General features: G+C 35.2%; 1 protein-coding gene and 2 long non-coding RNA genes across 4 annotated transcripts; 1 reads left to right on the forward strand and 2 right to left on the reverse strand.

Moving 5' to 3' along the window:
* Positions 1 to 3,866: 3,866 nt before the first annotated feature.
* Positions 3,867 to 5,074, reverse strand: LOC119066528. The gene is made up of 3 exons (XR_005085766.1): positions 4,719 to 5,074; positions 4,396 to 4,650; positions 3,867 to 4,335 (listed from the first exon to the last, which is right to left on the reverse strand). It is a non-coding gene; the product is annotated as an uncharacterized LOC119066528 (long non-coding RNA).
* Positions 5,075 to 5,489: 415 nt separating this feature from the next.
* Positions 5,490 to 10,863, reverse strand: LOC119066529. Its single transcript, XR_005085767.1, has 3 exons — positions 10,852 to 10,863; positions 7,228 to 7,229; positions 5,490 to 5,555 (listed from the first exon to the last, which is right to left on the reverse strand). It is a non-coding gene; the product is annotated as an uncharacterized LOC119066529 (long non-coding RNA).
* A 1,190-nt stretch (positions 10,864 to 12,053) lies between these two features.
* Positions 12,054 to 17,573, forward strand: LOC119066531 (aquaporin-4-like). Of its 2 annotated transcripts, none has more exons than XM_037169052.1 (7): positions 12,054 to 12,377; positions 14,712 to 14,831; positions 16,161 to 16,411; positions 16,466 to 16,759; positions 16,828 to 16,908; positions 16,972 to 17,074; positions 17,107 to 17,573. In XM_037169052.1, exons 1-6 carry the CDS (start codon positions 12,371 to 12,373, stop codon positions 17,068 to 17,070), a joined length of 852 nt encoding a protein of 283 aa, XP_037024947.1. In that variant the 5' UTR covers positions 12,054 to 12,370; the 3' UTR covers positions 17,071 to 17,074; positions 17,107 to 17,573. The 2 variants fall into 2 exon arrangements, with proteins under 2 accessions (XP_037024947.1, XP_037024948.1); XM_037169053.1 differs by lacking the exon at positions 12,054 to 12,377 and adding an exon at positions 12,426 to 12,444.
* Positions 17,574 to 19,428: the final 1,855 nt, after the last annotated feature.

Genomic DNA, 19,428 nt, shown 5'->3' on the forward strand with positions numbered 1-19,428 from the left:
ACAGTCAGATGTGTGAGGTCGGTAAGAAGAATCTGAGAAATTTGACAGCTATTGACATTATTTTCAAGTTTGTTTATATCAGCTCTATAATCAACACATTGTATATAGATCAAAATTTTGACCAATAGCAGTACGATCGCATGTCAAATTTTGTACGTAACGTATAGTGACGGTTGTGCTGTTCGGAAATTTTCCGACTCAGTAATTTGCCTTTCGAGTTAGATACTTATTTTGTGTGCAAAATGATGATGTACAGTGACAGCATTGTGGTTAAAAACGAACCGGTTGAGGAGGTGGATAACGACTTTCCTTCCGAAGACAATGCCAACATCAAAGACAATCGGAATTCAATTTCGTATCCTAATCATGACGCCTGGACACTGATCACTGTGTGTGAAGACGCGTCTGTGATTGTGAAAGAAGAGCCAAGACTAAATATCATAAGTCCTGTAAAAGTGGACACCACTAGTAGTGATAATGTTACTAACGGGGAAAAAAAGGATCGAATATTTGAGTGCTACATCTGTAAATATGTTTTTCGTCAATCTGCCACACTACTTCGCCACTTCCAAGCTCACCGGAAAAGTAAAATATTTGCCTGCAATCTATGCGATCGGATATTTACACGTGGCTCCGACCTATATCATCACCAAGTCAGCCATTTGGAACAAAGGTTTGCATGCGACGACTGTGATCGATATTTTTTACATTCACGAACATTGTTACGCCACAAACAAATGCACATTCGTGGGAAACTGTATACTTGTGACCAGTGTAATCGGAATGGTTTAAGTATAACAATGCTGAACCAACATAAAGTGTTGCACAGCGAAACGCGATTCGAATGTTCTGAATGTAAGCAAAAATTTTCAAGTTCATCCACTCTCCGACGTCATCGACAAATACATACCGGGAACAAACCATTTGCTTGCGAATTCTGTGATCACAAATTCCGTAGAAATACACACCTTAATCGTCACAAACGGATCCATAGCGGAGAAAAACCATTTAAATGTGGTGGATGTGGCAAGAAGTTCACCCGAACACCAAATCTAAAACTTCACATACTGAACCATTGCCCGAACTCTTTACAATAGATGAGAAAGTCGAAAGGAGTTTAGAAATTGTTAAAACTGATACATTTTTTGGAGAAAAATTGAAAAATAAAATGAAAATCTTAACAAAAAAACCGTTTTTTTTTACAAGATTAAAAATGTTGATTTGTAGGGCTATTCAGCTGATTACAAATTTTTACTTTCTTCCCTTCTGTAATGTCATTGGTGAATCAAAATTATACAGAACGTCATTCACTTTCAAATTCTCAGTAAGCCAAAAACAATTCGCGATACGAACACCATCCATCGGAGACTACCGAACATCCACACATTTCGCCGAAGTACACATCACACATTTCAGCCGATTCCTTTTTGAATTTCTCCGACTCCGAATTCACTATACCCAGCGAGCCATGTAATTCAATCACTATATGCCTCCTAGAGGACGCTAGGCCAACCAAGTAAGTGATAAAGGACAGTCAGATCCTCAATTGGCGTAGAATACATTATAGTGGTTTAAGATTCCTTATACGATCTCCTGGGAGATTCACCTAATATTTGAGAAATGTATAACTGTGTGTGTCGCCCTGTTAAGATATCAGTGGTATACAAACTTGAAATAAATAGTATTAGTAGCCTTCCTTTGCTGATACATTTTTCCATCAAATGTGAGGCGAATCAAGTTTGTACGTCTTTTCAAGGTAACGCCTTCTACCTGACATCCTTTTCACCCGAAGATCTTTTGAATTTTCGTATGAACATTTTTAATTTGTGGGCTTTTTACAACTAAATTGCACATAGCCCCGAAGTGGTTTTTTGAGCCAGTGCTGCACTGTCCCACCACAATTTTAAAAATGTAAATGCAAGACGAAAAGTCTGTCGACTGTTCGTATATTTATGTCGAGACGAAAAATATTTGGTTCAAGAAAGTGAGGACGGTTGAATTAAAATAGCTGACAACGGAGGTTAATTTATAAGATTTTGAGTCGGTATTCAGAAGAAATTTTAAATTATTAATACCACTAATTCTTGTACGACGATGTGTGTGCTGTACTGTAGCACCTGTAGCACTGCAGCAATGATCGTGAATTGTAGCGATCTTTGTTTCAAGTTTCATCTGACTTTACAGATTTCAGTAGATACGGTACCGTAAGTACTGACAGTTTAGTTTTGCTTGACTAGTGTGCTTGAGAAGTTGAATATTAAACAAAAACCCCTACAATTGAGAAACCTGCACGACTTTCGCCTCTGATCGTTCCCTATTTTTTTCGATCTGCGCAAAACTTCAATATCTCAACGCTATCAACAAAATGACGAATTCGGATCTGTTGTACAACGGAACATTAGCTTCCAACTTTACGAGTTCAACGAACGCTTCAGTAACGGACGATGTTTTGAGTCCACATCAACATGTTATTGACATTTTAAAACGGCAATATAAAGACTACTTCATGCTGGCGCTGAACATTGCTGCTCTGATCATTTTCCTTCTGGATAAAACCCGAGCGCGACAAGGTGGTTGGAGAGTTCGTGAAGCATTTCTATACGTTTGCTGCTTGAATGCACCGATTGCCAGCATTTTGGGTATGCTCATTGCGTGGCACAAAGTGCGGAAGATACTATTCTATCTGGCAGTTTTGGTGGGATTGTTTCTTATGTACCAGAGCTACGGCTTTATTGTTAATGAAGGATTGTCTTGGTGGAAGGTGGCGGGTTGCATTAATATCGCACTAACATTTAGTACACTAGTTTTTGAATGTTGAATATTCTTTCAATTTAATGTCTCTATCGAGTCTTTAATTTTTTGATTTGTTAAACAAATGAAAAACTTGAATTTATCCTAAATGAGAGTGTCTTACGTTTCAGTGAAAGAATACGTAAATAAATTGAACATTTATGTATACAAACTGAATATTAATAAATGAAAATTCTCTGAACATCAGAACAATGTTTACTTTGCCTACCCTACTCATTGGGCTCCTCACAGACAACGTACTTATTTTCAGTGAGATATTCTTTGACATCATTTTTGCAACAGTTTTGAGCTACTTAACCACTCATCAATGGGAATGAATTACCATGACATCTATGGCATCCATCACACCATCTTACGTTAAAGATTCTACGACTTAAATTTTACTTCTCTTGTTAAGGGAACCACTGACGATTGCAGATGTTCTCAAGGCTGAATACCTCAACACTGTCTTGAGAAAATCTGTTGAGTCAACAGTATACCTGTGGTCTGAAAGAACCGAACAGGTTATGGCACTCACGAAGGCAGCTGGCACCTAAATTTGAATGTTTCAGTGGATTTTTTTCGTATAAAATTTGTATTGAACCATAAGGTCCATTTGTAAGTTGATAGAGGAGTAATAGTTTCCTGCCACTGCCTTCGTGATCAACTCAGATGCGACATAATCTGTGCTTTCAGAACAAATATGTTTATGCTAACTGTAACTGAAAATCGGTGTCTCGGATCAAGACGGAGAAAATGTGTTTACTGCGTGGAGATTCCGAGATATCGTTTTCCAGTTCGTGTAGCATAAATAGTTTTATATGTATCGAGCACTGAAAGTTCGCTTAATCTGCACTGTACAACGCTCTAGAGGAGTCTGAGATTGTGTTACGCAAGGTGGTTTTCCTATGCTACGTTCATCGGAAGGGGGCTAAATGCCAAAAATTGTGTTACGTAATTTAGGGATATGCCCATGACTTTACAATAATTTATGGAAAGTTAGTCCACACTTCTAGCAAAAGCAAGGCATGTCCATGAAATGTAAAAAAAAGTTTTATTATCAAGAATCAGCTTGATGTAGTCAATAGAATTTATGAAATAAAATAACATTTAAACGAAAAATTTCAGTAAACTTTGAAAAATTCTCCCGCTATTGCTGCGGGAAGAATAATAAACGTCCAAGCAAAGATGCCTAAGTACACCAAATAAACACGAACAACATCAATATAAACCGTTAATGCTGTGAAAACGCATTCGTTTAAAGTTAGGACGGACTCTATCGACGACCCATATACTATGCTATGAACTCTGCAGATAAGGTATGCACATAATGTAGGAATTGCGGCAGTTAGAACAAAATCGATATTGCTTGCACTAAATCTCAAACAGCGAACCCACAGCCAACACAAATTGATTAAAAAAGCAAAAATGACTGCACCACGAAACGCATACGGATCGGTCCATAATAGTTCGTAGAACAAAGCAGTAGCCAAACACACGTAAGATGCTATTTCACCAATTTCCCACATCAACAATTGTCTTTGTCTAAGGAGAATAATTTTCTTTTACGTGTAAGTGAATCATTGTGAAAGTGATTCTACTTACATTAAAACGGGAATGGCGATAGTACAGCCCCAAGATATGCCATGGAATATTGTGACCACCATCAACGACACTATTGAATAGTGACCAGGGTGCATCCAAAAACAAATTGTAGCATGGATCACAGTCGAAACGATCCAAATTACATAAAACTGGTCGGAATTCGCTTTGAACCACCACGTCTTATGCACAAATATCACTAAAGATATAATGCCGAGGATGCAGCTAAGTCGAACGAACAACACCAGGAAAACATTACTGCAAAACGAACACGTTGATGAATATTTCATTTCAATTTCAAGCAAATTTCACAGCTCAGTCTGTACCGAATGAATATATTTAGTGATCGTATCGGTTTAAAATGGTCCATCGAATCAAGCATTGCCACACGCATTAGATCAATCAGGACAGAAAGTGGTCGTAATATATATATTCTGGTATCAATTTGATGAGGTTTTCAGAAACGATAGCTTATCGTCTCCCGAAGTGAATTTTTTGGTAAAAGTTGAGAGACTTTTTCGAAATTCCAACAACAAGTGGTATGTCAAAACATGATCGTGTCAGAAGTTTAGGTATCCTTTCTTCACTTTCGTAAAGTATATACGAACTCCAGCGATTCGATACTGACTAACAATCATTTGTATCATCAGTCACATTTGTTACTCCGATTAGCATTTCATACCTCCGAAAAACAACAAATCACTTACAGTGAAAGTGTGACGCAAGTCCCTTTATCCACTTACCAAAAAGAACAAAAGAACTGATATCGGTGGAGGTGACGCTTACAGCTTCGACACATGAAAATAAATGCGCTATAAGGTAAGAAGTTCGTTCGGAAATTAGGCCTGATATGAATTATAAATCTCGGTGCCAAGCCATCTAATGGTGGAAATGGTGTTTTCATGAGTCGGGGACGAGAATGAGGTCAATTTTGCATATATTTTTCCTCTAGTCTTAGTCCCTTTGCAAATGAAAAATTGCATTAGTACATTATGTACCAGCCTTGCACGCCAGTCTCGGGTGCTAATCCACAAGAATAGACAGGATTTATTGACCTATATACGATGATGGTCATTAATCTTGTAGTAATCTCGCTGCGCTCTAGCCCGCAAACTTTTGCGCTTAATGTAATCGGCCATTTACATGGTCTCTGCTGTAATCTACTGTTAATGTTGTTAATGTTAATGTTGTTACGATCTACATCCGTCGGATGCATCTGTAATAATTTCCCCTGATTTTATATATTGTTGTAAAAAATCGCCTGTGTTGCATTTAAAATAAATTGATGTGTTTGCACTCAATGATAAAACTTTCAATTAAATTGAATTTCCTCAATTTATTTGCAAATTAATTTTTTGTTAGCACTTATGGATCAGCTTGTTTAATAATTATGTAATAATAATAATAATAACAGCGACTGAATCAAAGAGAACCATTACCTGCTTAGTAAATCACATACCTACAACCCCGAAAAAATGTTAACCACAAAATTTATTATTTTACAAATTTTATTGGTCAAAATTTATTGCTGTTTGTTAACAGAAAAATTCTTTGTTTTTTTGTTGCCATGAATAAGCACAGTTTGCACTTTTATTAATTAAAAAAAAACCGAGAAAATCGTTTAATGATTGTAATATCAGATTATCAACAGGTAATTGATAATGAGAGCCGGCGGCATTTCACCCATAAAAGTACTCAAATATGACCCGATATTGGTGGTTACGATAAATCTGAAATTATTAATGGTATTCAAATCATAAATCAAATTATTTCTCTTTCTTCGATACCTCTTATGACTCGATGTAAGATTAAGCAAATAAATTTTTAGAAAATTGATAAAGCTTGAAAAACCCAATCAAAGTTTAAACATTTTTGATTTACAGGACAGCACTTTCTAACAAAAGTCTTTTACTTAGCTTTGTTGTGGCTAGTGGTTATTTATGATAAATGTCATTTAAACATCAAAAACAAGAGATTACAGGTTTTAGCATAGCATTGCTACTAGCATTAACACTCTTAAGTCAAACAATAAAAAAACCTCCAACCTCATACTAAGAATGCTTGACTCCTGTCAATGCACTTCAAGCAAAAGTGATCAATCGACAGCTGCCAAATAGAGAACAATTTTGAAATAAAATAGTTTCTTTGCAGTGACTTGTGTGACTGTTAACTTTCAGTACCCTTTTTAAAGTTCAACCAACGCACTTGCTCCTAGCATAAACATAAGAAATATTTGGAGGCTGATGAAGTCACAGTAGGCACTGCGTTTCTTTCGTAAAGATAGATGACTTGTTTTCGTTGTATGAGTTAAAACACACAATACAATCAATCTTAAGCGGTAGCTCTCATCACAAAAGCCTCCAAATTGGACATTTGTCAAAGGACTGTTCATGCTAGGAGCAGTGCATTGGTTCAACTCATGCTTGAAGTGCGTTGCTCTTGTTGTAACGATAGAAATGAATAGCGTAGTCGATAACGCAATTTTCAGTACAAACGTTTACAAGAGTTTTCTGCTTAGATTTCACCCAAAAATACTTCTAAAAGTATTCTAACAAGAAGAGACAGGAAGCTATAGCAAAAATACAAATTTCTCTTCTTACTAGGACACATTTGGAAATTTTTTGTATGAGATATAAGCAGAAGACTCTTGTAAACGTTTTGCGTTATCGACTAGACTAGAAGCGGCTATTTGCATTTCGTCAGTCTCCAAAAATTTTCTATGTCAATGTTAGTAGCAGTGCTATGGGTTTCTTTATTGCTAACATTTTTGATGAATTAATTTTGGAGTTTAGATAAAATTTGGTTCACCGTTGTCATCCCGGTCTGGATATTGACCACTTTACTTTATTTCTGCTAATTTATGACTTTGTAATGTTTTACTGATTTAGTAGAGTTTTCACATCAATAATTCCTACTAAATCAGTAAGACATTAAAATGCAGATACAATTTCTCGTTAACTTCCTTTAAAAATGTTTCGAATGATAGCTTAAAGATTTCAATGTTGCATATCACAAAATTGTGATGATCATCGTGATCACCGCATAAACAAGAATTTGGTATTATGACGTAGTCAACAAAAAAGCAGCCAATTAATTTAACATTTTCAAAGATGTAAAAAAGGAATGGATGCCGAACACAACACAACAATTCAGTTTGTTTGTTAACGCAACCTAGGTCAACAATAAAAATGCTGTTGCTGGTGTTACTTTCTCACTGAGGCATGAGGTCGAGGTTATTATTACCCATCAATATATTAGTGTATCGGTTGGATAAATGAAGAAGAGCAGCGAATGTTATAAAGCTAATCAATCAAAAGCAATTTTAATTAAAAATAAATTACATTTCTGGTTAATTTTCAAATTAACAAATTAAAGCCTTCTTGACCTGATATATGAATGGCCGTGGACGCATGTATACAGTCATTTTGCGTGGCCTGGGAACTTTTGACAATCGCTATACGTTAAGTATTCATCACGAGGTGTCAGGTGTATCGTGGAGATTTTTCTTCCTCTAAGACTCATCCAAATATTTAATCAGAAATAAAGATTGTCAGGTGCAGATATTGCGTCTTATTTACAGATTTCGTTCCTTGAGCAAAATTGAAAGAATCCTTTATTTGTTTTGGTTTGGAAGCAATGCCAATATGAGTGAATTCCCTTTTCGTTACGCTTAAACACTCTATATGAAATTTTTGGTCTTCTTTTTCTAGCTTCTGTACTTCCTAGATAACTAGCCTTTCCCCACATCACAACACCATGGAATTGCCCATGTATGTACACTTAAGCGGACCCAAACGTAAATATACAGCAATTCGATGGATGTGTTCCTAACCGTGGTGAAGAAGGAGGCCTGTAACCATGCACCCGTTTTCTCGAAAGAATTGTGGCCGTAAGTGCGGTCGAAATTCAAAATGGAAGGTGCGTAATACTTTCTAACGCAGCGTCATTTTCATACAAGGAAGCGTTGAAAGTTACTTTTCGGTTCACTTTTTCATTGAACCGTTCACTTGAAATTCAAATTTTAGGCACACTTACGGCGTGAATTGGCCAACAATCAACTCACACTATAGACGCCTAGAATCCATTGTTTTAATTAATGTCAAAGTGACGTTTTAAACGTCAATTAAAAAAATTTTAGCTAAATAATCATAAAATCGTTTATTTTTCTATGAGTCTATTCCAATGATAGAATTGAGGAAAAATAGGCGAGTTCGTAACTATTTTGCATAAAAATGTTGGTTTGACGTTTAAAACGTCACTTTGACAGATGGAACAGACCGACTTTTGATCCCAACTGTCACAATTAATAGACCTCCATTTCCTATAATAAGCGATTATTCTGAGTCCTGTCATGTGCAAGTGGTACAAAATGCTCTATAGACTCGAGTCTATAATGAAGTTGTTTTTCTCCAGAAGCTTTTATCAAGCCCGATTTCCTAGAATCGAATTAACATTTCAGCGAATATGTTGAGTAGTAGCTTTTGTTTAAGATAACTCCAGAATCAAACGAATTTCTTTAATCTAATCGCCATTTTTACAGCTGTTGATTGATTAGGGAGCAATAATTTAATGTAACGCAACCTATTGTCATACATAATATACGATATGTACTCTCATAATTACGTTTTGATTTAAATTGTAAGTTTTATTTTATCATAATTAATTTGATTCTCGTTGACTTTGCGATAAGCCAACAAATATATTGATTTTTTGTTTTGAAACAAAATAAAAGTTCGTAATCATTCTTCAATTTACGCTAATTCACATGAATCGAGCAATAGGATAATCTCATAATCCATATGCTAAGATAGGCAGTCTAACGTCGTTGTTTATGTGTTCGAACATTTTTCGGATCAGACCGACTTCCTTTTAGCACATCTACATGGTATACTTATCAATTATGATATGAATAATGGGCGTGTATTGATTGTATCCGAAGCCAGATGAAACATATTTTGATGCATCTGATGAATTGACCAGAAAGAAATTGTAGAAAATGTGTATAACGTTTTCTGAAAAGTACTTTACACAACGTAGTATATTTCTCTAAGGAGATAATAGTTATTTACATGATTAATAAGTTGAAAAGTATAGTTTTCGTGTGAATTTTGTTGATGCGAGGCGAAGCGGAGGTCAATTAACACACGAACACGAGACTTTTCAACTTTTTATCCCGAGTTATATGATGGATTTTACATGCTTTTGAAACCTAAACAAAATTTCTTGTTTTCTCTAGGTGTGTAATAGGCCACTTTCGACCCTAGGGAAAACACAAGCATGTAAATAGCACATTATTTTATGCTGTCAAAATTAGTTTTACTTTATTGAGTTAGCGTACGTGTCTATGGGGTTGTGACGAAAAACTTGATTTATTTGGATGAAAGTGGTCCTGACACAATGGCTCGGTAAATCAATCATCCTGATCCTGATATCCTACATTTCTCCGATAGATACACATAATCTACGATTATCTACCATTCTTTATACTTTTCACAACGCAGGCGAAAAAAAAGTCATTTTCTCACCTCAGCTGAAACTTCGGGAGCTTCTGTTGTGATAAACGTTGTGTTGAGCTTGGTAACAAAAGTAGGAAACTTTATTTTCTCGGGTGACTTGGTTCTCGCACGAACAACACCTTCGAAATGAAGTTTGCATCTTTTTTCTCACTTCGGTGAACAAATAACTGTTATCGAACTAGATGTCGATTGTCGAGGCAGAGTCCATAGTGTTTTATCATCAAATTACATTATTACACTATGACGGTCATCTGCTATTGGTAACAACGACAAAAATAAGCGATATACCACGAACAAGAAAATTTATAATTAAGGGTATGGTGATATAATTGAAGTACTAGATTTCACATCAATCTGAAAATATGAAGGATTTGATCTATACCTAGGTAGGGAACAATCAATTGATCAAAACTTAATCTAGCTCATCATATTTTAAATTTTGGTAGAAGCACGTTCCGCTGTAATTTACTAAAAAAAATATTTTTATCATCAAAAGACGAATTATAGTTTTCTAATCTTTGATTTTCGAAATGTAAGGAATTTAGGCTGAAGATACGTCCATTGTATCAAGTTAAACATGTTTGAGTGTTTCTGTGGAACACTACAATCTCTACTAATAATTCATTATTAAATTCGATTCTATTGTAAAGTTGTTGAGTTAAATCAACCAACTCATGTATGTTCCTCTGTATCAGGTGCAGGTAGCCATTATCACTTCTAATTCATTCAAAATATGTATTTTTTTCAAATTTATCTACTTGACTTTGAAAACTTGATTTCAATTTGTCGTTATAACTGTATTGTTAGATTGAGCTGAGATTTTGTTTAAAGTACAGAGCAGGGACTATTTTTTGTAATAAAAATCTAAATCGTCAGCATTTTTCTAAACTAAAATTCTTACTAGAATTAGGTAAACTCTGTCCAAGTCTTCCGTGTCACAGACATGATTCCTTGTTATAGAAGTGTGTGATTCATTCCTGATCCTGATGAATGTAAAGATTATCGAGGGATAAACGTCTCGATTAAATGCTGTCACGGGGTGAAGTATACGTCAATAAACGTCAATCTACACGTTCTAGTGAAGATGAGTGAATACAACAAATACCAGTACTGTTTAGCGGTCAAATGCATAACAAAATACAAATAAATGAGTCACAAGGTTTTCCCTAATCATTTTTCCCTCAGAGTTCGCACTTCAATCACCGATAAACAATTCTGTGACGCAAAAGCAACTGTCATTTTTTCAGACAGTTACTGTACGTATAAGTAAAAAAGGCCTGTCGGTTCGTTCATAATCTACTAAATACTTTCTTAAGCTTTTGATAAACGGATAATCATCAGTTATGGACAAAGATGACAAATATAAGCTTTGTGTTTGAGGTTCTATTGCATTCTGAGTAGTAATAGTAGATTTATACTGTGTCAATATTTTTAGTTCTGTTCTTACTAGCGATTATGGCAATTCGCTTTCGACTGGGTTACCGCAATAATTCGCCCCTATACGCCGTAATCTACTATTACATGATAACGTGCAGTAAAGTGCACTTTACGTGAGTTTGACAAGACAATCAAGAAAAATCCGTTGGTGCTAATAGTGAAATTGTAATAAATAACAATTTCGAATACTCATTAATGAGTCCTAATCATCTTCATTTATCACACCATTCTTGTTACGATAATCCGAATTTTTTACGACCACTATCTTCAACATCTAATTGTCGTTGGGTTGTTATCTAATCTTCGCACATCGCATCATCAATTTCATATATATTTATCTAAATCGAAAAAACACTCAACTATATCTACATCCACACGTAGTGTTACGTAGTCAGACCTTTTTACGACATACTTCTTTTGAAAGAAAGTGAATGTGAAATTTATGGAATCCCAATGGAGTGATTTATGTTTGTATCGATGTGATAAAGTCTGAGATGCGCCTGAACGTGTTTATGTACCGTTGACAGACCAAACATCCTTCTACGAAACTTTTATTTACCTAGCCGGAATGAACTTTGCTCGGTTGATTGAAGTACAATTGAAAAAAAAACGTTTAGAAAATAATCGTAAGCTTTTTATCATTTTTTTTTATATGTAATCTGTGTAACGACTTGCCGAAAAACGTTTATTATACTCAATGATTGTACCACATCGTACAGTTCGTACACAACCGTTCGGTAGTATAGAAGTGGAATAAACATTTAAACATTTAGTCGATGTTCCACAGCGCTTTTGTACACAGTTTTCATGTTAAATAAATCGCATTACACTTTGAACATAACAATACATTCGATGCAAATGAATTAAATGATTTTTTTTTTCGTCACAGATCATATTTTGGCAAAGTGTTTTAGTTTTTGTTCGTGAGCCTAAATAGATTCAAATTGATAGACTAGATTACAGAAGAAAAAAAAAGGAAGAAAAAATTTCTTGTACAAAGACCAGATTCTCATAAAGCTAAAAAAATGACCAGTGAGTATTCAAATGTTCATGATGTGACCACAATGATGAGATGCATGCATATTGTGCTGTTGATTAAGTTGTTGAATATTACAAAGATTTGATTTTTTTGCTACCGCAGCGTTGTATCATTTTATGGGTTCATTGATCACATCTTTTTTACGTAATTTGTATTTAACTTTCGATTGTCTTTAGTGTTTAAGTTTCTCAAATTGAAAGACATCGGCAAGTGAATCTGAACGTTTAACAGACCACAAAAACACGAAATTAAGCGATAGTGATTTCCGTCTTATCAAAATGAAGTGAAAGATTTCTTTTCAATTTGTTAAACAAAATGAAGTAATAGATTTGAGAATCCTAATTAGAGACGTGCTTATCGTCTGTCAAGGATTCAAGAGTAAACATTTGTTTGTTGTTGTTTAAATCGTTGTAAAAAATACACTACACCCACCCGATGAATATTCCATTGTGTTTACTGTCAACAGATTTCATTTTCATTATAAGAAAATACACCACCCACCCAATAACAATTCGAGTTTACTTTTTTTTTGCGATAGCCTGTGTGTCTCATCTCGCTGATTTTGTTACAATCAATATTCGATCTTATGTGTTTGCCAATACGACTGAATTTTACGTAAATCGAAATAAATTTTAATTTCATCTTGAAAATTTTACGTGACGTGTCTTTTCATTCATTTTGCTAAGATAACAAACGATATCCTTTTAAAAATGGCAAATATATTGCCGGTATTAACAAATCTTTTACTTCTTTTGGTTAAAGTATTAAGAGAATGATTAGAAATCTTTTACTTCATTTGTTTTCACATAAAATTTGCTATATATGACCAAAGTTAGGCGGGGCCTATCGTTTATTGCTATCGTCGTATGAAAGCTCACAATAATAATGGCGACTCTGAGAGATTTAATGAGAGGATGCGGAAATTCGAATAAAAAGAAGTTTTTTTTACAAAAAATACTATTTGCCTGTGAATCATTTCCATTTACCGGTAAAAATATTTTATCTTCTTCAATGTGGTTTTAACGTATCGTCAATACACTCTCTAGCAAACAAACTCCGTTTTGACGCGGTCAAAATACCACCTTATTCCTTTGTTTGTAGACGCATACACTGATAACTAAGTTCTCATTTTACTTGTAAAATGCAAAGGCTACGTTGCATTTTTACCACCTTAGTAAATGTAATTAGGTGGCTAGAGAGGGTCTTGGTATCGTAAATACATTGACATTAACTTTCTTCACTCATGCTTCAACTACAATCGATCACGAATTGTTTTGATTTTTTAAGTATTTTGTTTTGATATGTTTGTGGATCCGAACATTTTAAGAAATTAAATATTGAACGGCGATTACTTAAAAAAAAAACGGTCAAAACGGACGTATTTTGAAGCATCATTCCGTGTCAACAAAAATATTTCATGATCGATGGATGTTTGTAATTTGTGAAAAATGGTTCTTCATTTGAGTAGATTACTAGTGTGTGTACGAAATTGAAGGAAATATGTGAAAGTGAATCAACAACGACTTGATTTTTGGCCTAATTCCCGCAACCTCCTAAGCAAGTTTCGTTTGCTCACATTAAAAACAAAATTTAAGTCTGAAAACAACCGTTCACAATACACCTTCTTCATTTGGAAGACTTGTTTCTTTGATCAACCGAATTTTAATTTAAAATTAACTCAAAATATGATAACATTGCAAGGAAAACACACAGTTTAACATTGACAATAAGCTAATTTATTCGGAACATCAAACTCATTGAACTTGAATTCAATATAAAAACCCATTGAATTTGCTTATTTCGCGTTTTGTATTTTGTCAATTTTTCGCTATTCAAGATAAATATCGGAAAATGCCGCACGGTCATAGCTATAATAATATGCTATACGTATCTCGCTTTAACACAATCTTGAATGAGAATCGCGTGTTATGTTTTGATGGATGACGAGCTGAATGCATTTTCATGCGCATTTTATGGCAACAAATATATATTTAGCCGTCTCGTACTTGTCGAAATGTTGATGAAAATACGAATTTTTCTTAGTTATGAAAAATAAGCGAGTTGTTGTTTATTGAGGACGTCGTCTATTAATAATAATTAGTAATTTCACTTGACGATCAGAAGAAATTATTTTCACTTTGGAAAGGTATATCCATGAAAGCCTTGCGGTTTGTGTGAATTGAGATTTAATAAAGAAATTAATTTACTTTACCTCCCAACCTTTGTACCGTTTAATAACTTATTATCATCGCTTGTATGCCGTTTTCTTTCGTTATGTTCTTCTTCAATTTACATTCAACATTTTCATCATTGTTATGCATTCACAGATACAAACGGAGACGTCTTTACAATAACAACAACCCAAATGGAACTGAAGAAAAATGACAACGCTCCTCGCGCCAGCTCGTTCATTCCGCAACTCGAGAAACGACATTTCCTAATTAAGTGTAAGTGGTTTAAGATTCATCTGTTTCAGTAGAACCGCATAGTGTATCGATATATTAAACTATATCTCAGGCTTCCGAATTTGAAAGCCTTTTCTGATAACGAAATACGAATAGTAAAGAAGAGAAACTTATGGAATTAATATTGCGTGACACTACGTTAGGACTGAGTTTCTTTTTTAATTACTCTTGACAATGAGTGGAGATTTATCAGAATGAGATTAATTTTATGGCAGGTGTAATAATTGCTATCATCGAATCCATAATTGCTTCATTATCTGATCGGTTGTTGAATTATGACAGTGACACGAAAGTATTGCCTTTTTTATTGCTTAACAATGAACGAAGGAAAACTGTAATAAAATCACAAATGTGACTTACCGCCCAAATTTTCCGTGGAAATTGGTAGATTGTTGATTTGACGATAAAGATTTGTAGCAATTTAAGTGACATCACCTCAATTTCTTTTGTTCGAAGCAAAAGAACAAAAGAGACTCGAAGAAAGTCGAAGTTGCGCAAACTTGGTTCAGACAGAAAAAGTGATGCTGTGCGAAAATCGCAATTGAAAATTTTTGCTGGTCCTTTTATGTCGTAAGTGGAATATGGCATGCAACTAGGGCATTTGTTGACCGATTTTTGTGATTATTTTCATGGGATTAGCACAGAGTTGGATCGGTTATCGGAAAAACCGAAAATTTCGGTTCGGATTAAACCGAACCGAAAATTTCGGTTCGGATTGAACCGAACCGAAAACTTTGGTTTTGTCGAAAAACAATATGAAATGAAGGCAGACTCGTCAAAATTGATTGATTTCATTATGAACTAACCAAAAAGAAGTAAATGGAGCAATTGCATGATACTTTTATTGAGAATTGAAAATCTCATAAGTTCTTGTCAAATTCGTTTTCTCACAAAAATCGCATGCAATTGCTCCATTTACTTCTTTTTGTTTAGTTCATAATGAAATCAATCAATTTTGACGAGTCTGCCTTCATTTCATATTGTTTTACGACAAAACCAAAGTATTCGGTTCGGTTCAAACCGAACCAAAAATTTCGGCTCGGTTCAATCCGAACCGAAATTCTCGGTTCGGTTCTATCTGAACCGAAATTTTCGGTTTTTCGGATAACCGATCCAACTCTGGATTAGCAACGAAGTCTTCGAGAAACGATTTAATTTTAAGGCTTAGCTTAAAGTTGATACAGGCAAATTCACCGAACTTTGATGAAAAATATTTGGATGAATATTACCATTTTAAAGACAAATTTTTTCTTCAAATTTTCCTAATTGATCCTGAGCCAATTTCTATCGAAAAACATTTTAACCCTTCAGGTCTACCAATATCTACAGTGGACATGATCTGTATGTTTCTTGGGGAACTATTCGGTACAACTTTGTTACTTTTATTCGGATGTATGGGTGGATTAAACTGGGCCGGTACGGAACAGCCAGCATTTGTTGGGCCATTTATTTTCGGCTTAGTAGTGATGTCACTTGTTCAATGCTTCGGTACGATTTCCGGAGCTCATTTCAATCCGGCTGTCACACTGTGTGCGCTTATCTATCGCTTGATTTCGATCCCAGTAAGTGCGATTGATGAAAGCGTAGCAAAATGATACTAATTCTTGTATCAACAGATGGCCATTGCGTATCTTATAGCTCAAGTAGCTGGAGCTATTATGGGTTTCGGTTTGTTTATGCTGTTAACGCCCGACGGGATATTCCGTCCGGAAGGTACAATAGGCGCTGGTATATGCAGCACTGTACCGCGACCTGAACTGACAACCGTGCAAGTGTTCTTCTTGGAATATTTTGCGACAACGGTTTTGATTACGCTGTGTTGCTCGTCCTGGGATCCCAGAAACGCTCAACAACAAGATTCTGTTGCTATAAAATTTGGCTTCGCTGTTTCGGTACTATCAATGACAGTCGTAAGTTGACGAATTTTGAGTTAAGATGACAACAAGAAACCAAAACAAAATTATCAATATTGAATTAGGGTCCAGCAACCGGTAATAGCATGAACCCGGCCAGGACACTTGGTCCCGCATTACTAAATGGTGATTGGGACTTGCATTGGGTAAATTGAGAGTTGTGTGTGGCCATTCTAACAATATTAAGCAAAGGAAAATTGTTTTTCCAGGTTTATTGGGTGGCACCAATGTCCGCAGCGCTTATTACCACTTTAATCTACAAGGCACTATTCTTCAGAGATGCTCCTGCCGCAAAGAAGGATAGTTAGAATGGTTTCCAAACATAGGTATAGCGGTCGATATCTATTGTGTGCAGTAACGGTTATACTGCTGTGATGTGATAATAGTAGTTTTTTAAGCAAGACTGAACGAAAAAAAAGAACAATCTTATTGAACCGGAAATGGAACTCTAGTCGTAAGGGTTCCGCTTTTATACACCATCGAATTTTTGCTCAGAGACTAATGATTTATTTAAAAAAAAATATTTAGACGAACATAGGCAGTACAGTGAATTTTAGGTCCTGAAATAATAATTTCCTTCAGTCGCTGTGACTGACGCGCCAGTATTTTTTTATTTACTAATTTTTCGATCAGTATTTGTTTGTTTTAGCAATTTAAGTATTCTTTATTGTAGCGGTTAAGTAAAGAGTTATTAAAGAAGACGAGACGTTTTAATGTGTGGAGAAACGGTGATATTAAATCGTATAGGATTAGTGAAGTTTGTCTTTTGATATGACGTGCGTTGTAAAATAATTTTCGATTCAATAAAAAAAAATCACAAAAAAGAACACACTTGTCCAAATACAATATCTCAACTAGAACGAACTGGCTCAGTAAAGCCGTTAATGTGTAGCTTTAGGAGAGAAAAATTGCAAGATAAGAGGCACGAGAAAAAAAAAGTTTTGAAACGTAAACAATTTTAGTCTTCTACAGCAGAGGAGATTCAATAAAAAAAATTCTGATTAAACAACAATGGTATCATCTGTTAACACTCCTAATTTTTCAATAAAATATACTCGCAACTCTTCGCGTAGAAGAATGTTTCAAATGTTTGTGGACCTGTGCAATTGACTGGCGACATGGTTATAAACTCTGATAATTTATGATATATAAATGTGCGACTTATTTAAAAAGATAACGACTTAACCTATTACAGGCGACGAGCAAATCATGATGCACCAGTATATTTATCGATCAAAGTATTTTTCAATTGTTATACGTAAGGTAACATTTCAAAGATGGAATCTCGTTGACCAGCCAAATATAGCTTTAAGTTATATCAGTAGATTGACACAGAATCGTTCAATTCATTAGAGCTTGCACTTGCACAGGGAATTACCAATTTTTGTAATGAGTGGCTCAATATTGGATCTCGACCAGGAGTGTGTCTACTCGACGAAGCTATTCAACGTCATTATTGATCTTTCTGGCGAAACGGCGATATCCTGAAGAAATGACAAGTCATCGACGTACGAACCATTTCTTCAGGAGGTCTTGGTATTTTCAATGCAATTTGAACGTCAGCAGTCTGCATATTTATGGTAGTTGTTCCTTTCAGTGGAAATTATTTTTTCTTCCTTCCCTAATCAGTGTCGTGTCGATTTTTAATTTTTTTGAAGATCTAAAAGAAATCGAAGCTGCGTTTCTCGTCTAAATGCAATGAGGATGGGAATTAATTGACTTTGAGTATGTCTGAAATTCTTCGTTTTCTTAACCTATTCTATAAATAAACGCCAAACTCTATCTGATGCTGTCTTATACAGCAAAATACATGTTTAAACGAGCCATCAGAACAGTCGGAGCGTTTGCTGCGACTGAGCCCCGTACAAACCCGTATATCTATTGCGTACGTGACCCTAGTGCGTCTGTCACCCTACTTTGACCGTAAGCCTATTGCGTCGGTTAATGTAGTTACACTGATAAAAAATTTCGTCAACATACATCCAGTATGTATGAAATGGCTGGCAGACAGCTTCATTTCTGCCTTACTTCGGATATGTATATTCCAACGTCTGGCAAGTATATCGTACATGTTCGACGTACAAACATACGAGTGACACGAATAATCACGAGCAGTACGTATGACTATACGTCGGACGTGTATGATATACATGTCAGACGTTGGATATACATGTCAGACGTTGGAATATACATATCCGAAGTAAGGCAGAAATGAAGCTGTCTGCCAGCCATTTCATACATACTGGACGCAAATTTTTTTATCAGTGTAAAGTAAAATTATTATGGAATGTGTACATCTTAGAAATTGCGCATAGCGCAATTACGAAGCCCCGTACGACGTTTCTTTCAAATGAAACAAAAATTTCAAATCGCCCTAAAATTTTAATTTATTGAGTATAAATACACATAGGGCCCTAGTACCGGCCTTAGTCCGAGGAAACAAATTTAATTTTTTTTTCAACTACATTCTATTCGGCCTTCGATTACCTTCTAAATTAAACAAAAATTACGAAAGACGGATGAAATTTACGCGAGTTGTATGTAAAATACACATAGGGCCCTAGTACCGGCCTTAGTCCGAGGACCCAAATTTAATTTTTTTTCAACAACATTCTATTCGGCCGTTGATTACCTTCCAAATGAAACAAAAATTACGAAAGACGGAT

The sequence above is a fragment of the Bradysia coprophila genome, chromosome IV (genome assembly GCF_014529535.1).
Source record: "Bradysia coprophila strain Holo2 chromosome IV, BU_Bcop_v1, whole genome shotgun sequence".
In the NCBI taxonomy this organism is placed as follows: domain Eukaryota; kingdom Metazoa; phylum Arthropoda; class Insecta; order Diptera; family Sciaridae; genus Bradysia; species Bradysia coprophila.